The sequence below is a fragment of the Mustela nigripes genome, chromosome 9, assembly GCF_022355385.1.
Source record: "Mustela nigripes isolate SB6536 chromosome 9, MUSNIG.SB6536, whole genome shotgun sequence".
NCBI lineage: Eukaryota > Metazoa > Chordata > Mammalia > Carnivora > Mustelidae > Mustela > Mustela nigripes.
This window is the reverse complement of record NC_081565.1, coordinates 551832-564274: the sequence shown is the minus strand read 5'-3', so window position 1 is coordinate 564274 and position 12443 is coordinate 551832. Positions and strand designations below refer to the sequence as shown.

General features: G+C 66.8%; 2 protein-coding genes across 9 annotated transcripts in view; both read right to left on the bottom strand.

Moving 5' to 3' along the window:
- Positions 1 to 217: 217 nt before the first annotated feature.
- NRARP (NOTCH regulated ankyrin repeat protein) lies at positions 218 to 1815 on the bottom strand. Its single transcript, XM_059410202.1, has one exon. The coding sequence runs from the start codon at positions 1771 to 1773 to the stop codon at positions 1429 to 1431; it is 345 nt and encodes a 114-aa protein (XP_059266185.1). The 5' UTR covers positions 1774 to 1815; the 3' UTR covers positions 218 to 1428.
- A 1338-nt stretch (positions 1816 to 3153) lies between these two features.
- Positions 3154 to 12443, bottom strand: part of EXD3 (exonuclease 3'-5' domain containing 3) — a 78835-nt gene continuing 69545 nt past the window's right edge. For 3 of the 8 annotated variants that reach the window (XM_059410200.1, XM_059410194.1, XM_059410196.1), the window contains 3 exons: positions 9680 to 9773; positions 7983 to 8021; positions 7322 to 7722 (listed from right to left, as the gene is read on the bottom strand). In XM_059410200.1, coding sequence (XP_059266183.1) covers positions 7415 to 7722; positions 7983 to 8021; positions 9680 to 9773 — 441 coding nt within the window. In that variant the 3' untranslated portion in view covers positions 7322 to 7414. Of the gene's footprint in view, positions 7723 to 7982; positions 8022 to 9679; positions 9846 to 12443 lie in introns of all 8 variants that reach the window. The other 5 variants (XM_059410190.1, XM_059410191.1, XM_059410198.1 and 2 more) reach the window with 5 other exon arrangements.

The window sequence follows — 12443 nt, the reverse complement described above, 5'->3', positions numbered from 1 at the left end:
GGGGTGTGGGGTTGCATAGAAAATTGGAACCTCGGAGACCAGGAAGGGCGCCTTTCGGGACAGAAAGTGACGCAGAAGCCCCGCCTCCGGCCCAGGTCCCCGCGCGGCCCCTCCCCCATGACAGGATTTTTCGGATTCGAATCGGGTCCTTGAAGCTCCGGGAGACCGAAGAGGGGCAAAACAGTCCTTCAACTCACTCAGCAATTAGCACAAGAGATTCACAGTCTTATAGGTATTTTATAAAAATATAAATATGGGTACACTGTTGCCTTCACAACGCTGGATACAACGCCCTTTAAAATTGGGTTTATAACCAAGATTCAAAAAATACACCTAAAACTTGGCTTAAAATATGTTAATATTTTATATTCTGTCATAAATGTTATGACATTCAATCGTGGCAAATCCATTTACTTTTTTAAAAAAAGTGTTCAACAGACTAACTGTAATAGAACTCACTAGAAAAGGTATCCTGATCCCCGCCCGCCCCGCCCCCCACCGCCACACCCGAGCACCCGTGCTGCCGAGGAGACTCCGCGAAGCCAGCAGGTTTGGGGGATGGTGGCCTCCCCAGGAGAGGGCAGAGGGAGGCCCGGGGCTTCCACAGCTCCCTCGGAGCTGTGCGTCCGAGTGTAAGAAGGAGAGACGGGAGGAGGCAGGGGCGAGGGGGAGGGGACAGAGAACCGAGGCAGAGGGACTAGCACGGGAGAGCCTTCGGGCGGGGCGGTACTTTCAGTGCAACCAAGAAACGACAGACTCAAGTTTTAGTTTTAAGACTAGGAAACAGAAATGCATCTCCCCTATAATCGCAATGACCACGCACAGTATTTTCCAAACCAAAAAAAAAAAAAAAAAAAAAAAAAAATCAGGCGCACAAACTTCACCCACAAATATACACACACATGATAAATAGTTTAGAACCCCAGGAACAGCGAAGCGTCTCCACCATCGCGCGTCCGGGCCGCAGACGCCCCGCCGTGGCCCCTAGGCGACTGCGGGCTTCGGCCGCGGGTCCTGCGGGCGGCGGGGCGCCCCGAGGCCGGCGTCCCCGACGCCCGCTTTCCACCTTCGGGAGAAAACATTCTGCCCGGAGGATCCGGTGTCTCGGGAACTCCGAACTTGCTGGTAGCGAGACTCAAATTTCAAAGGGGCTGCAGCCCGCGCCCCGCCCCCACCTCCCGCACAACGCCCCCCCACCACCACGAGGCGGCGGGCGGGGCCGTGGGAAGCCCTCGGCCCGGGTCCCGGCGGCCGCGCGGGGGCGTCGACCCCTGGCAGCGGGCGCCGCGCGGCCCCCGTGGGCGCGGACGCGCACGCCTGACTCGTCGTGGCCTCTGGGCCGGAGAGCCCGGTGCGCACCGAGGTAGTTGGCGGGAAGGTACAGCAGACGACACGCTCGAGGCCCGCGTCCGGGTCCGGGGATGGGCATCACCGGCCGCCGCCCGCGTACTTGGCCTTGGTGATGAGATAGAGCACGATGTCCTGGTGGCCGCCGAACGCGGCGATGTGCAGCGCGCTCCAGCCGTCGCGGTTGGCCAGGCGGATGTCGGCGCCGAACTTGACCAGCAGCTTCACGAGCTCCAGGTTGCCGTCGATGACCGACTGGTGCAGCGCCGTCTGGCCCTCGGGCCCGAACGAGTTCACGTTGAACTCGCAGTTGGTCATGTTCTGCAGCAGCGACTGCAGCTCCTGCGTGTTGCCCTTGCGCACGGCCTCCTGGAAGATGCGCTGCGTCTGCGGCGCCGAGCAGGTGGACAGCTCGGCCTGGCTCATGCTGCCGCCGGGCGCGGGCCGCGGGCCGCGCCGGGGCTCAGCGCGGGCGGCGGCGGCGGCGGCTGCGGCGCGGGCCCCTGGCTGTCTCGGGGCGCGCCTCGGCGCATGGAGGGCGCGGAGCCCCCGGGCCCCGCACGCCGCTCCTGGGCGTTCCGGGCGCTGGGGACCGGGCGCCGCCGCCGCGGGGCCCCCGCCGCATCCAGCCGCGCCCGGGTGGGCGGGCGACGGGGGCGGGCACTGCGCTCGCGGGGGCCTGTGGGCCCGGCGGCGGCGCCGCGCGTTCCCGGTCCCTGCTTGCTGCTGCTCCCACGCGGGTCCCACGCGCCTCCCCACGCGCAGCTGCTCTCGCCCGCCCGCCGCGCCAGGCCGCCTTTTACCCCCCCTTTATATTTGCATAACAATGGGGCACCCGTGACGCGCGCGCCGGCGGCCCTACGATTGGGCGGCGCCCACGTCGGGGCGGGGCGGGGGCGGGCGGGGGCGGGGCGTGCTTGGGCTGCAGCGCGCTTCTCCGCAGGGGGCGCTGGTCGCCGGCGGGGGGCCAGGTGGCGGTGGTTGGCGGTGAGGGGGCCTGGAGGGGTGGGGGTGGGGGAAGGTGGAGCGGGGAGTCCTTGCTCCACGCGCCCTGGGGCTCTCCGCATCTCCGCCGTCGTCCCGCCTACGCTCCCTCCGGCCACCCGGGGAATTCCGAGCTCCCGGCTCGGACAGACCCAGGCCTGATCCCCGGCCGAGCGCGGCCCCGAGGTGGACCCGAGGGCGGCCTCCCATGGTGGGTTCGCGGGCGTTTCAGAGCCGGGAGGCCCAGGTAGAGACCCGAGTCTCGCTCCGCGCTTTTCCGGAGCGCCTGCCCTAGACCCTCCGCGTCCCTAGCACGCCGGGTGCGCGGCGACAAGACTGGCCCAGCCTGGCCTCCAGGACACAAGCTCCTGGCGGGGGCCAACTCCACAAACAGCTCGGGCGTGTGACCACAGCCACGCGGTCCTTCCCGCACGCGGGCCGCTCCTCTGGCGGCCCGGTCATCCCGCGTTTATTCCCCAGCCTGGCTGGCTTGAGGAGCCGAACTCCGCGGCGCCGCCCCGACCAAGAAGCAGGGGTCTACCTGAGCAAGCCTGGGGCCGCCCCTCTCCACCCCAGAGCAAGCCTGGGGCCGCCCCTCTCCACCCCAGAGCAAGCCTGGGGCCGCCCCTCTCCACCCCACTCCCGCTCAGAAGCTCCTCCAAGGGGAGGGGTAAGGCCAGTCAGCGGGACCTCAGGGCCTGCTTCCCTCTGCTGGGCCACCTCCATTAGCACGACTAGGGATGGTGGTGGTGGTGTGGGGGGGGGGGGGAGGAGGTGAGCAGCCCCAGGTAAGGCGCCAAGGGCCGCTGGGAAAGGAAACCCAGAAATGACTCATTTCCAAACTGTAAACCCATTTTTTATTGATGCTCTAATACTGCCGCCAAATTTCCTCATTAGGATTTTACAGTTTATAGCTGGGCTGCGGTGGCTGGGAATCGGGCAGGAATGGTCTCAAAGCAGCAGGCTTGGGGCAGCCGGGGAGCCCCCCCGGGAGCTTGCTCTCCAACAGAAGCTGCTGGGAGTTCCCACCAGGCAGCCAGGCCTCATCAGGGGAGACCACCCTGCTAGGCCTCCTTTCGGGATGGGCTCCCATGCTTTGTCTGCCTGCTGGTCCAGGTCTGGACACGTGCGTGGGGTGCCCCCATCTTGCTGTGTGCTCTGGGGGAGTCACAACCAAACCATAGGCAAAACTGGGTAAGGCCACCCAGGGCTGGCTGCCTCTGGTCAGCTACCCTCAGGCTTGACTGCAGCGGCCAGTTGTGGGGTCCTCCTGACGGCTGGAGCTCCCGGAGTCCCTCACTTTGGTCTCCCCGAGGCTGGCGGTCTGCCTGGTGGTCCAGCTGTTCCGCTCAGACTTGGTCCCCCCAGGAGCTCCCCACTGTGCAGTTGGGTAAGCCCAGGCTTGGCGGAGCTCTGTGCTAGGTCCAGCCGTGGTTGGGACCTGGGGGCTGCTGGTATCAGAAACCCTTCCCTTGTCCCGCTAATCTTAGCCGCAAGTGTCCCTGGGCCCAGTAAGGGGGCCTGGGAACAGATGCTGCTGGAGTGTGGACACCTGGAGGGCAGGTGTCCATACTTGGTCACCTTCAGCACCCCCTTCCCGACAACTCCCTGGTACCAGGAAAGAGGGCATAGGCCCTGTCCATTGGGGCCTGTAACTCCCTCTGGACCGTGACTCTCAGACCAGGTGAGCCAGCATGAGACCCCGTGCAGGGCTGTGACCTGCTAGGCAGGCATGTAGCCCCCTGCTTCTCCCGGGAACAGGGCTGGGTATGGACGGCAGGGCCCTCTGAGAACACATCCTCAGCTTTGGACGGTGCCCAGGGCCGCCCCCAGAAGGCAGTGGGCTCCAAGACAGGCCCTAGCCCAGGTGGGCTCAGGTCCCCGGACCTGAAGAAGGGCATCTTGGAGACCCTGCTGTGCCAGGGAGCAGAGCCTGGGAGAAAAGCCCCATTGACACCGCGAGGCTTCAGGGAAGGCAGACAAAGGGGCCCTGTGAGCTCCGCGTGGGAACGTGCGGCCGCCACCACGGGGCACGAAATCGGTGGTTTGGGTGCCCCCCAGCTGGACCAGCGTGGCCATAAGAGTCTAGGCAGAGGTTGTCTCCTGCCACCGCCAGGGTTCTGTGTGAGGGTCGCACAGGTGTAGCCAGACCTGCCATTGTGGGGTTCAGGTGACGGTCACAGTGTCCCTGGGGAGCAGATGGAATTCTCCACCGTGGCTGGGGGTGGGTCATTTCATTCTGAGCCGGTCTGCTCCACACGCTAGGAGCTGCCCCGGTCGAGGAAAGGAGAGGAGAGGGGTCCCAGGGCCCTCACCCCGTTTGCTGAAGGAGCAGTCCAGAAGGAAGACATTTGTTCCAAATGCCTTGGAGGGAGGGGGAGAGGCCCACCATGGCTCAGGCCTGCCCTGGGGCTCAGAGAAACCCCCTCTGGTGTTTGTGGCTTTCTTGGTGGTATCACTTCCACAAACAGGCCAGTGGTTCCCTGGCTGGGAGGGAGAAACCCCTGAGTTGGGATCCGTAGAGACCCACTGAACTCTGACCACGCAGCTGTGCCCCATCTTTCTCTGCATCAGCTCCGAGGATCCTGGCCCAGGGGCGCCAACCCACAGGGCCATGGAGGGGCGGAGGCTGGGGTCGCAAAGGGCCCCTTCTTCCTTTCCAGACTCAGAGCAGTGGGCGGTGGGGAGGCCGTGTGGGCAGGGGTGGGGCAGCCTGGGGAGCATTCTGGGATATGGGCCGGGAAGATTGGGTGGGGCAGCCTGGGGAGGACCACGCAGAAGAGGCGGCTGCCCAGAGCTGGGCCAAGGCCTGCGGCCACCTTAAAGGCACCAGGCGGGGGAGGGAGGCAAGCAAGCAGGCGGGCAGTGGGGGCGGGGCTTCCAGCTAATTCATTAAAATGTGTCGGGGAGCGTGGGAAAGAGGAGAGTGTTTCTTCCCAGCAGCCCAGACACCTGGTAGAAGGGCCGAGAGAGGATAGAGATCAAATAACAAACACTCAGCCCTCGGCCAGAGCCAGAGCCGAGGAAGGACGCCCAGGGCAGGAACTGCGGCAGACAATCAGTGCTCGGCTCTGGCCTGCCGGGCAGGCTGCAGGGCATGGCCTGGCACTGGGACGGGAGCCCACCCTGGGGGCATGGTGCCTGACCCCCTGGCCTGGAAGGGGGTCTAAGGCATCCTGGGGCCTCAGAAGGCTCTTTGGGTGGACCCTCTGATGGCTCCGGACCCGGGGTTTGCTGTAGAGCCAGGCTAGGAGGGCAGCGAGCATGTGAGCCCCGGAGGGTCCCCGGAGGGAGACAGCCAGCCTGGGCAGCAGAGGGGTGGGGAGGTGGGAGGCAGGCTCGGTGGCACCAGCGCCGCTGTGAGGGGCACACTGAGAAGGGCCGCTTGGCCGCCTTCTTCTCCCTCTAGAGGTACACAGGGCAGAGGGGTGCTGGGGCTGGGCCTGCCCAGAGGAACAGCAGAGAGACTTGGGCTCCCGTCTCCCCACGCTTGTCCCTTGTTCTGGCCTCTTTCTGCTGAGGGCCAGCTGCAACCCACCCCAGGGCCCTGGGTCGGAGGAGAACTTCCAGGAAGCAGCTGGGACTGGCAGTGGGGCCAGCACCCTGGCGGCTCCCTCCTTACCCCGCGGGAGGAGAGCAGGCTCGGGGCTGCCGCCTAGGACAGGCTGGCGGTCTGGCTCTTGGAAGCATCACCCCAACCACAGAGGGTGCCCCGCCCCTGGGGGGGGGGGCGTCGGGCTTGCCGCTCACCTTGGCAGCCCAGCTTGACCCTCAGGCTCAGCAGTGACCAAAAGGTGGGGGAGGCTAGTTTGCTGACTTGGCCCTGACACAGAGCCCACCCAGCCTGACCCTGGCCTCGGAGCCTCTCCGTCCGTCTGTGCAGTGACCCCAGAGTTGCTGGGGTCTGTCTGAGCACCTGGGGGCACTTCCAGGGAAAGAGGAGGCTGGGGGATGTGGCAGTTCGTCTGTATGGTCTTTCAGCATGACCCCCAGCCCGGGCGGGGGCAGGCCTGGCACGACCAGTGCCCACCTGGTCTGAGGCCATCACACCTGGGCAGAGGCGGCAACCCCGCCCCAGCTCCCAGGCCCCAGCAGCCCTGAAGCTTCCGCCTGGGCTCCTCAGCCAAATCGGAGCCGGTTTCCGCTCCAGGCAGGAAGGACAGGAAAGGGATGTGGGGGGGAGGCACATTCCTGGGGGGTGAGCCAGGAGGAGGCAGCGAGGGCAAGGTGCTGTCTAGGCTCCTCTCCCTGCCCACCTGGCACCGGTGCCCATGCGCCCTCGGGGTGCCAGCCATGAGTGCCTGCGCCTCAGTTTCCCTCCGAGTGGATGAAGAAGAGGGTCTTGTGTGCAGCCCCCCTCTGACTTTGGCTGCTGCCTCTTTCACGAGAGGAGGCCGCCCAGCCTCCATGTGGCGGGGGGTGGGGGCAGGAGGCCAGCAAGGGGGCCAGAGCCACAGACTCAGAGGGGCCACCTCCCCTCCAGGCCATGGCCTTCCAGTACACAATGGATGTCTTCCTAGAGGGTGGCTGCGTCGCCTGGCTACCCTGTCCCTGGGAAGCTCCCCCCCCACCATATTACTCCCCAGGAACTGGAGGACCCCAGAGGGCCAGCCTGGCTGGGAACTACTTGGGGGAAGGTCCTGCCCTGCTTGGCCTGGAGGCTTGGCCCTTGGCCTGAGAATGCCAGCAGAGTGGGGTAGTGGCGGGATCGGGGGGTAGGGGCTGCCACAGCAAAGGGAGAGGGCCACGGGCACGGTGGGGGGGCCTGTGCCCCCGCCCCCAGCCCACTGAGCCCCGTGCTCGGGGAGCCACTTGGGCCCCCCTTGGGCCTTTGTGCCGTTCCCTCCGCCAGGCGTACCCTTCCCGCTTCCGCCGGCCTCATTCCCGAATGCCAGGCGGCTCTCGGCGCAGGGTGCGGCGCAGGGTCCGAGCATCCTGCCCGTGTGGAAAACCTTGAGCCCCTCCACCTTGCCCCAGGCTCTGTGCGGGGCCGGAGCCCTGCTGGCATGCGGTGGGGAGCCCTGGGGGGTGTGCAGGGAGCCTGGGAGGGCGGTGCAGACCAGCGGGGCCCGGGGCCCGGTCCTCAGAGGGTGCCGCTGACAGGGCAGGGCGGGGGGCGGCAGGGCCTGGAGGCCCCCTCCAGGACTTCGCGGAAGTGTGCGGTGATGCGGCCCAGGTGGGAGCCCTCCCAGAAGACCTTGCCGCAGCCGGTGCAGCAGTAGAAGGGGCGGGGGCCCGGCCGCTGCAGCACGCCCTCCGGGACCCCCGCCAGCTGCAGTCGGGTGCCGTTGCCCAGGACGGCGGGCGCGAGGGACTGCAGGTCGGCCGCCTCCAGCCAGCGGCAGGGCAGGTCATGGGTGCAGCTCTCAGGGGCCTCCTCCGGGGCTGAGCCTGGAGAGGGGAAGCACACTCACACCCCCGCAGCCTTTGGGTGTCCGACCCCCATCCCACTCCTTCCTGCAGCTCCTCCCCGTGTTGCCCCGGCCACCCAACCCTCTGCCTCATCTTACCCGTGGACCCTTGGCCCTCCCCGCTGGTACTGGCCGCCACCCCTCACCTAGGGCACAGGACCATCCTTTCTACTGGGCTGGGGCACAAACCCTGGCTTGGGGTGGGGCCCTGTGTACTCAAGGAGTGATCCCAGGGCTCACCTGCCTCCTGTAAGTCTGCGCTGGGGCTGGCCTCATCACCTGCCAATCAATCAAGGACATCAGGGATTGTCCTAAGGAGGGGGCCTGGCAGCTCCAGGGCCCACAATGCGCCTTCGGGCACCCAGCCCCTGCCCCCACCCTTAGGAGAAAGGGAAAAGGGCAGGGGGCTAAGGGGCTTTGGTGCCAGCCTGGGCCCCTCCCATGGGAACGCACACCTTGGAATGTTCTTGGGGCTCAAAGGTCCTTGGGAAACAAGTTCTGGGCGTGAGATTGGCCAATTAGGGCACTTGGGGGCCTGAGAACTGGCGGTTGGGGGCGGGGTCATACCGTCTGCAGCGATGAGCAGATAAGCCCCTGCCAGGGGAGCGCATTTCCTAACAGCCCTCAGCCGGGCGGGGGCCCAGGGGCACTGCTGGAGCTCAGGGTGCTAGCAGAGACCCTGGGATGCGACCTCCTGACTCCGCGAGAGGGTTCCTATCCCCACTAGGAGCGCAGGGAGGTGCCGGGGAGCTGGCCAGGCCGAGGCGGTGAGGGCTGAGGAGCACTGGCCAGCGCGCGGGAGAAGGGTCCTCCTGGGTTCCGCTGACCTTCCCACGTGGCTCCAGATCAGCGGCAGCGCGGGTCTGATGGGACGAGCCCCTCACCCCAGCCCCACGGCCCTTGGGAACCCAGCAAGGCCACGACCTCCCTAGCTTGCCCTGGCTGGTCTCAGCCTCCACCTGGAGGCCCCCGAGGTACCAGGTGGCCCTCGGGAGGGCTGCCCACCACCGCACACCGGGATGGGCCGATGGCTGGAGGGGACCGCAGCCCCGCACCAGCGCCAGCGAACGGCACTGCGCATGCTCGGCTCCTCCCCGCCCGGGCCTTGGGCCCCCGGCGGAGAGAGGACAGCTGCTGGGGCCCCACCAGGCCATCACGATGGCTCACCTGAAGAGTGGGTGGCCCCCCGCTCTGGCCCCAAAGCTCAGAGGGAGGCGGGAAGAACAAGTGGGGAGGTCGGCCTCCTGGAGAGGCCCCGGGCCTCAGGCTGAGCCCGCAGAGAGGGTCCCAAGACGCGCATGTCCCCGTCCCGTCCTTGCCCTCCAACGAGGAAGGGCCGGGAGCCTAGGGAGCAGCAGCCAGGCTCCCTCCGGTGCCCTTCTCTCCAGAGGGCGGAGGTGCCAGTGATAGGTACGGCCGGGCACGCGCAGGACCCCGCAGCCACTTCAGAGTCTCCCGCTGCTCTGCACCCTCTCGTTTCACAGACACGGAAACTGAGGCTGGGCCTCTGGCTGGGTGTTGCGGGGGACCTCTGGGGTTTGCCCTCCTGGCTGTCCGTCCACGCTAGACTACCTTCACACAGTGGCAAGCGCCCGGGGTGCGGAGGTGTGCAAGCAGATGCCACATGTGCACAGCGTGTGTGAGGGAACAGGTGCGTGTGCGCTGGCCCGCGAGCGTGCAGGTGTCTCTGCATGAGAGGTTTGCGTGGGTGCGTGGGTGCTCCTGGTGCAGGGCCTCCCGGACAGAGGGTGGGGGAGGCCACCCCAGAGGGATGCTGAGTGTCGGAGCTCCCTGGTCCCTGTGACCTTAGCTCGTCATGTGCTGTCCTTCCCCAGTCCCTGGCCACACGTGCACTTTGGTCCTGGGAGTACCCGTTGTTGGGCCACTGTCCACAGACCCCCACGGAGCCCGAGGCCAACCACGTGGGGCACACACACCTGTGCTGCTAGGGACTTCCCATTGGCTGCCAAGCCACACCAGCTGCTTCATCATCTCCTTGGAGACCTTCAGGTACTGGTCGCAGTTACAGGCCTGGGGACAGAGGGGTGCCGAGGTCAGGTGGGGCTCCTGGGGACAGAGGGGTGCCGAAGTCAGGCGGGGCTCCTAGGGACAGAGGGGTGCTGAGGTCAGGCTGTGCCCCTTGCAGCTCTGGGTCTCGCTCGGGGGTTTCACAGACACAAATGACACATCCCTTCCCGTCTCCACAAGACAGGGCACACCACCTCCTGGGAGCCCTCCTTGACTGCTCTGGATCCTAGTGGACCCTGGATAGCTTCTTCTAGCTCCTGAGACCCCGTGGCACTCTGCTGTCACCTGGGCTGTTTTCCCCAAACCCCTGAGTCTCGAGGGCAAAGTGAGGCGGGCCTAGGCAGCCTGGGGCTGGCTCCGCATGGTGGGGAACACAGGGTCCAGCATTAAAGGGTCGGGGTAAACAGCCCTATGGCTGATCCCTCCGCTGGTCTTGGGGTGAGCCAGGCCATTTCAGTGTCAGTGTTTCTTGACGGTCCCCACTGGGCACCGCATCTGTGAGGGATCAAGGAAGCCAGTTCTGTTTCTGTTTGGGGTCCTGCCACCGGCCCCTGTCAGGAGTGGAGCCCAGCCCTGCTGGCCTTACGGTGACCCTGGCGGAGGCGGGGGCTTCTGGGGGCCATCCTGCCCTCCCCACACAGTTGCCCCGGGCTTGCCTTCCGGTGGGTCCTGCCTGACAGGGTGAGGGACCCCAGGGCTCCCGCCTGAGGTGGGCAGGGCCCTGAGGGAGAGCAGGAGGGCCCAGGTCCCTAGAGACCAGGCTCGCAGGCCGGTAGGCACAGGTGCCCGTGGAGACATGCACAGCGGTCACAGCCCTTCCGGACGTCAGAGCAGGACGGAGTGGAGCCAAGAGCAGGGCCTGGGGGCTTCCCAGGCCTCAGGGGGGAGGGGCCATGATCTGTACTCACGGGAGCCCTCTTGGACCCCTCCCGGAGGCGCCGGGCCAGTGCCCTGGATGTCATGGCTCCCAGGGGTGGGTGGTTAGGCGGCACCACGGGCCCCTGCAGCCTCAGGGTGTGCCCACGTCAGAGGCGGTGCCCCCCCACCCCCACACGCCCTTTTCCCACGGGCCTTTCGACACTGTGAGCTGGCTTTACCTGTGGCCTCATGGCTCCACATCCGGCCTCAGGAGCTAGGCCTGGGAGCGCAGCATGGGTGCGGTGGCCTCGGCTGGGAGGCCGGGGCAGGGCTGGGTCAGGGCTGATCCCAGGCAGGACCCTTCCTCCTGCCTCTCTGGGGGGCCTGCCGTCCCCCTGGCTGACTCTGCCAACCAGAGCTGGGCCGGCCTGTGGCCCAGGGAGTCTGTGGGGGGCACGGTGCGGGGGGGCACCTGGCTTCCTGGTCATGGATCCAGGGGCCTTCCTAGGGTGGGGGGCCTGCCTGGGGAAGGAGTGGGAACTAGGGGGCAGCAGAGCCTCCACTGCTGCCCTGGGCTGCCCACCACAGAGGCCCCTCCTCTCCCTGCGCAGGCCTCCCGGGGGGTTGGAGCTGGCAGGTTTGAGAGGGACAGAGCAGCGGCAAGAGGGTGGGAGGTGGGGGGTGGGGGGGTGAGGGGGTGGGACCCTCCCCAGGACCTGGCCTGGTGTGCACACCTGGGCGGGGCAGCCAGCTCCTGTGCTGAGTCACTGCACCTAGACAAACGGCCGGTGCCATCCCCAGGACCTGGCCCCACCCTCGGGAACCACCGGGGCCGGTTTTCCCACGGCCGCTGCCCACTGTCGGGGCCCCACTGTCACCCCATAGGGCCCTGGGAGGCCCTGCCCTCCCCCCACCTCCACCTGGAAAAGCCGGTTCTGCACGCTCACCCCTCTGCGCCGCGTTCCCCATCTACAGGAAGGACCAACACCGAGGGCCTCTCCTACCCACCGCGGGGCCTGGCAACCCTCGCCGGACCGCCTGCTGGCCCACCGTGCCCTTTGGGGCTCACAGCCTAGCGCGTGTCTGGTCATGGGCTTGGTGCCAGTCCAGCGGAGGCCCCTCCCCAAAACCACAGAGGCAGAGCCCTTGCCCTTTCATTCCGCAGAAAGGGGGCTTCTTGAGGGGCTGAGTAACTTGCTCCCAGTCACAGGGCCCTGGGCTCAGGAGGGCCCCACACCAAGGTCCTCACACGGACCCCAGGAGAGTGGGGTGCGATGACTTTAGCCACGCCCACTCCTCCTTGGGGGACATACAAACCCGAGCTTTGGAATGCCCGTGGGTCTGGGCAGACGGCAGTGGGGGTCCTGGGGGAGGCCCTGGACAGGGGCTGGGTGGTGCCTGTGAGTGAGGCCAGGTCCCAGGCATCCCATTCAGTCCGGGAGCTTGAGGGCAGGGTTGGCCTCCACCCCAGGAGCCCGGCCGGTGAGAGGGGCCGGAGTGGCCAGGAAGGCTTCTGGCTTCCCTGTCCCGGGGGTCCACCTGCCTGCCTGCTTCCCACAGCGCCTACCGCTGCCGGGAACCTACGCCAGCTCGGGGAACTCCTTCTGTCCCGGGGGCCGCCTCAGGCAGGGACACAAAACCGCAGGTGGGACGTTGTCTCCTGGGGGCTGGGCGGCCAGCGGGGACTGGTCCTGGGGACTGGCGGGGCCCACGGGCATGGCGTTGGACAGGCCCGCCCTCTCTAGCCCCCTGCTCCCCGCTAGGGCCTGGGTGTTGGTGGGGAGGCCTGCTCTGGTCACTCCTCCAGGAGGCTTG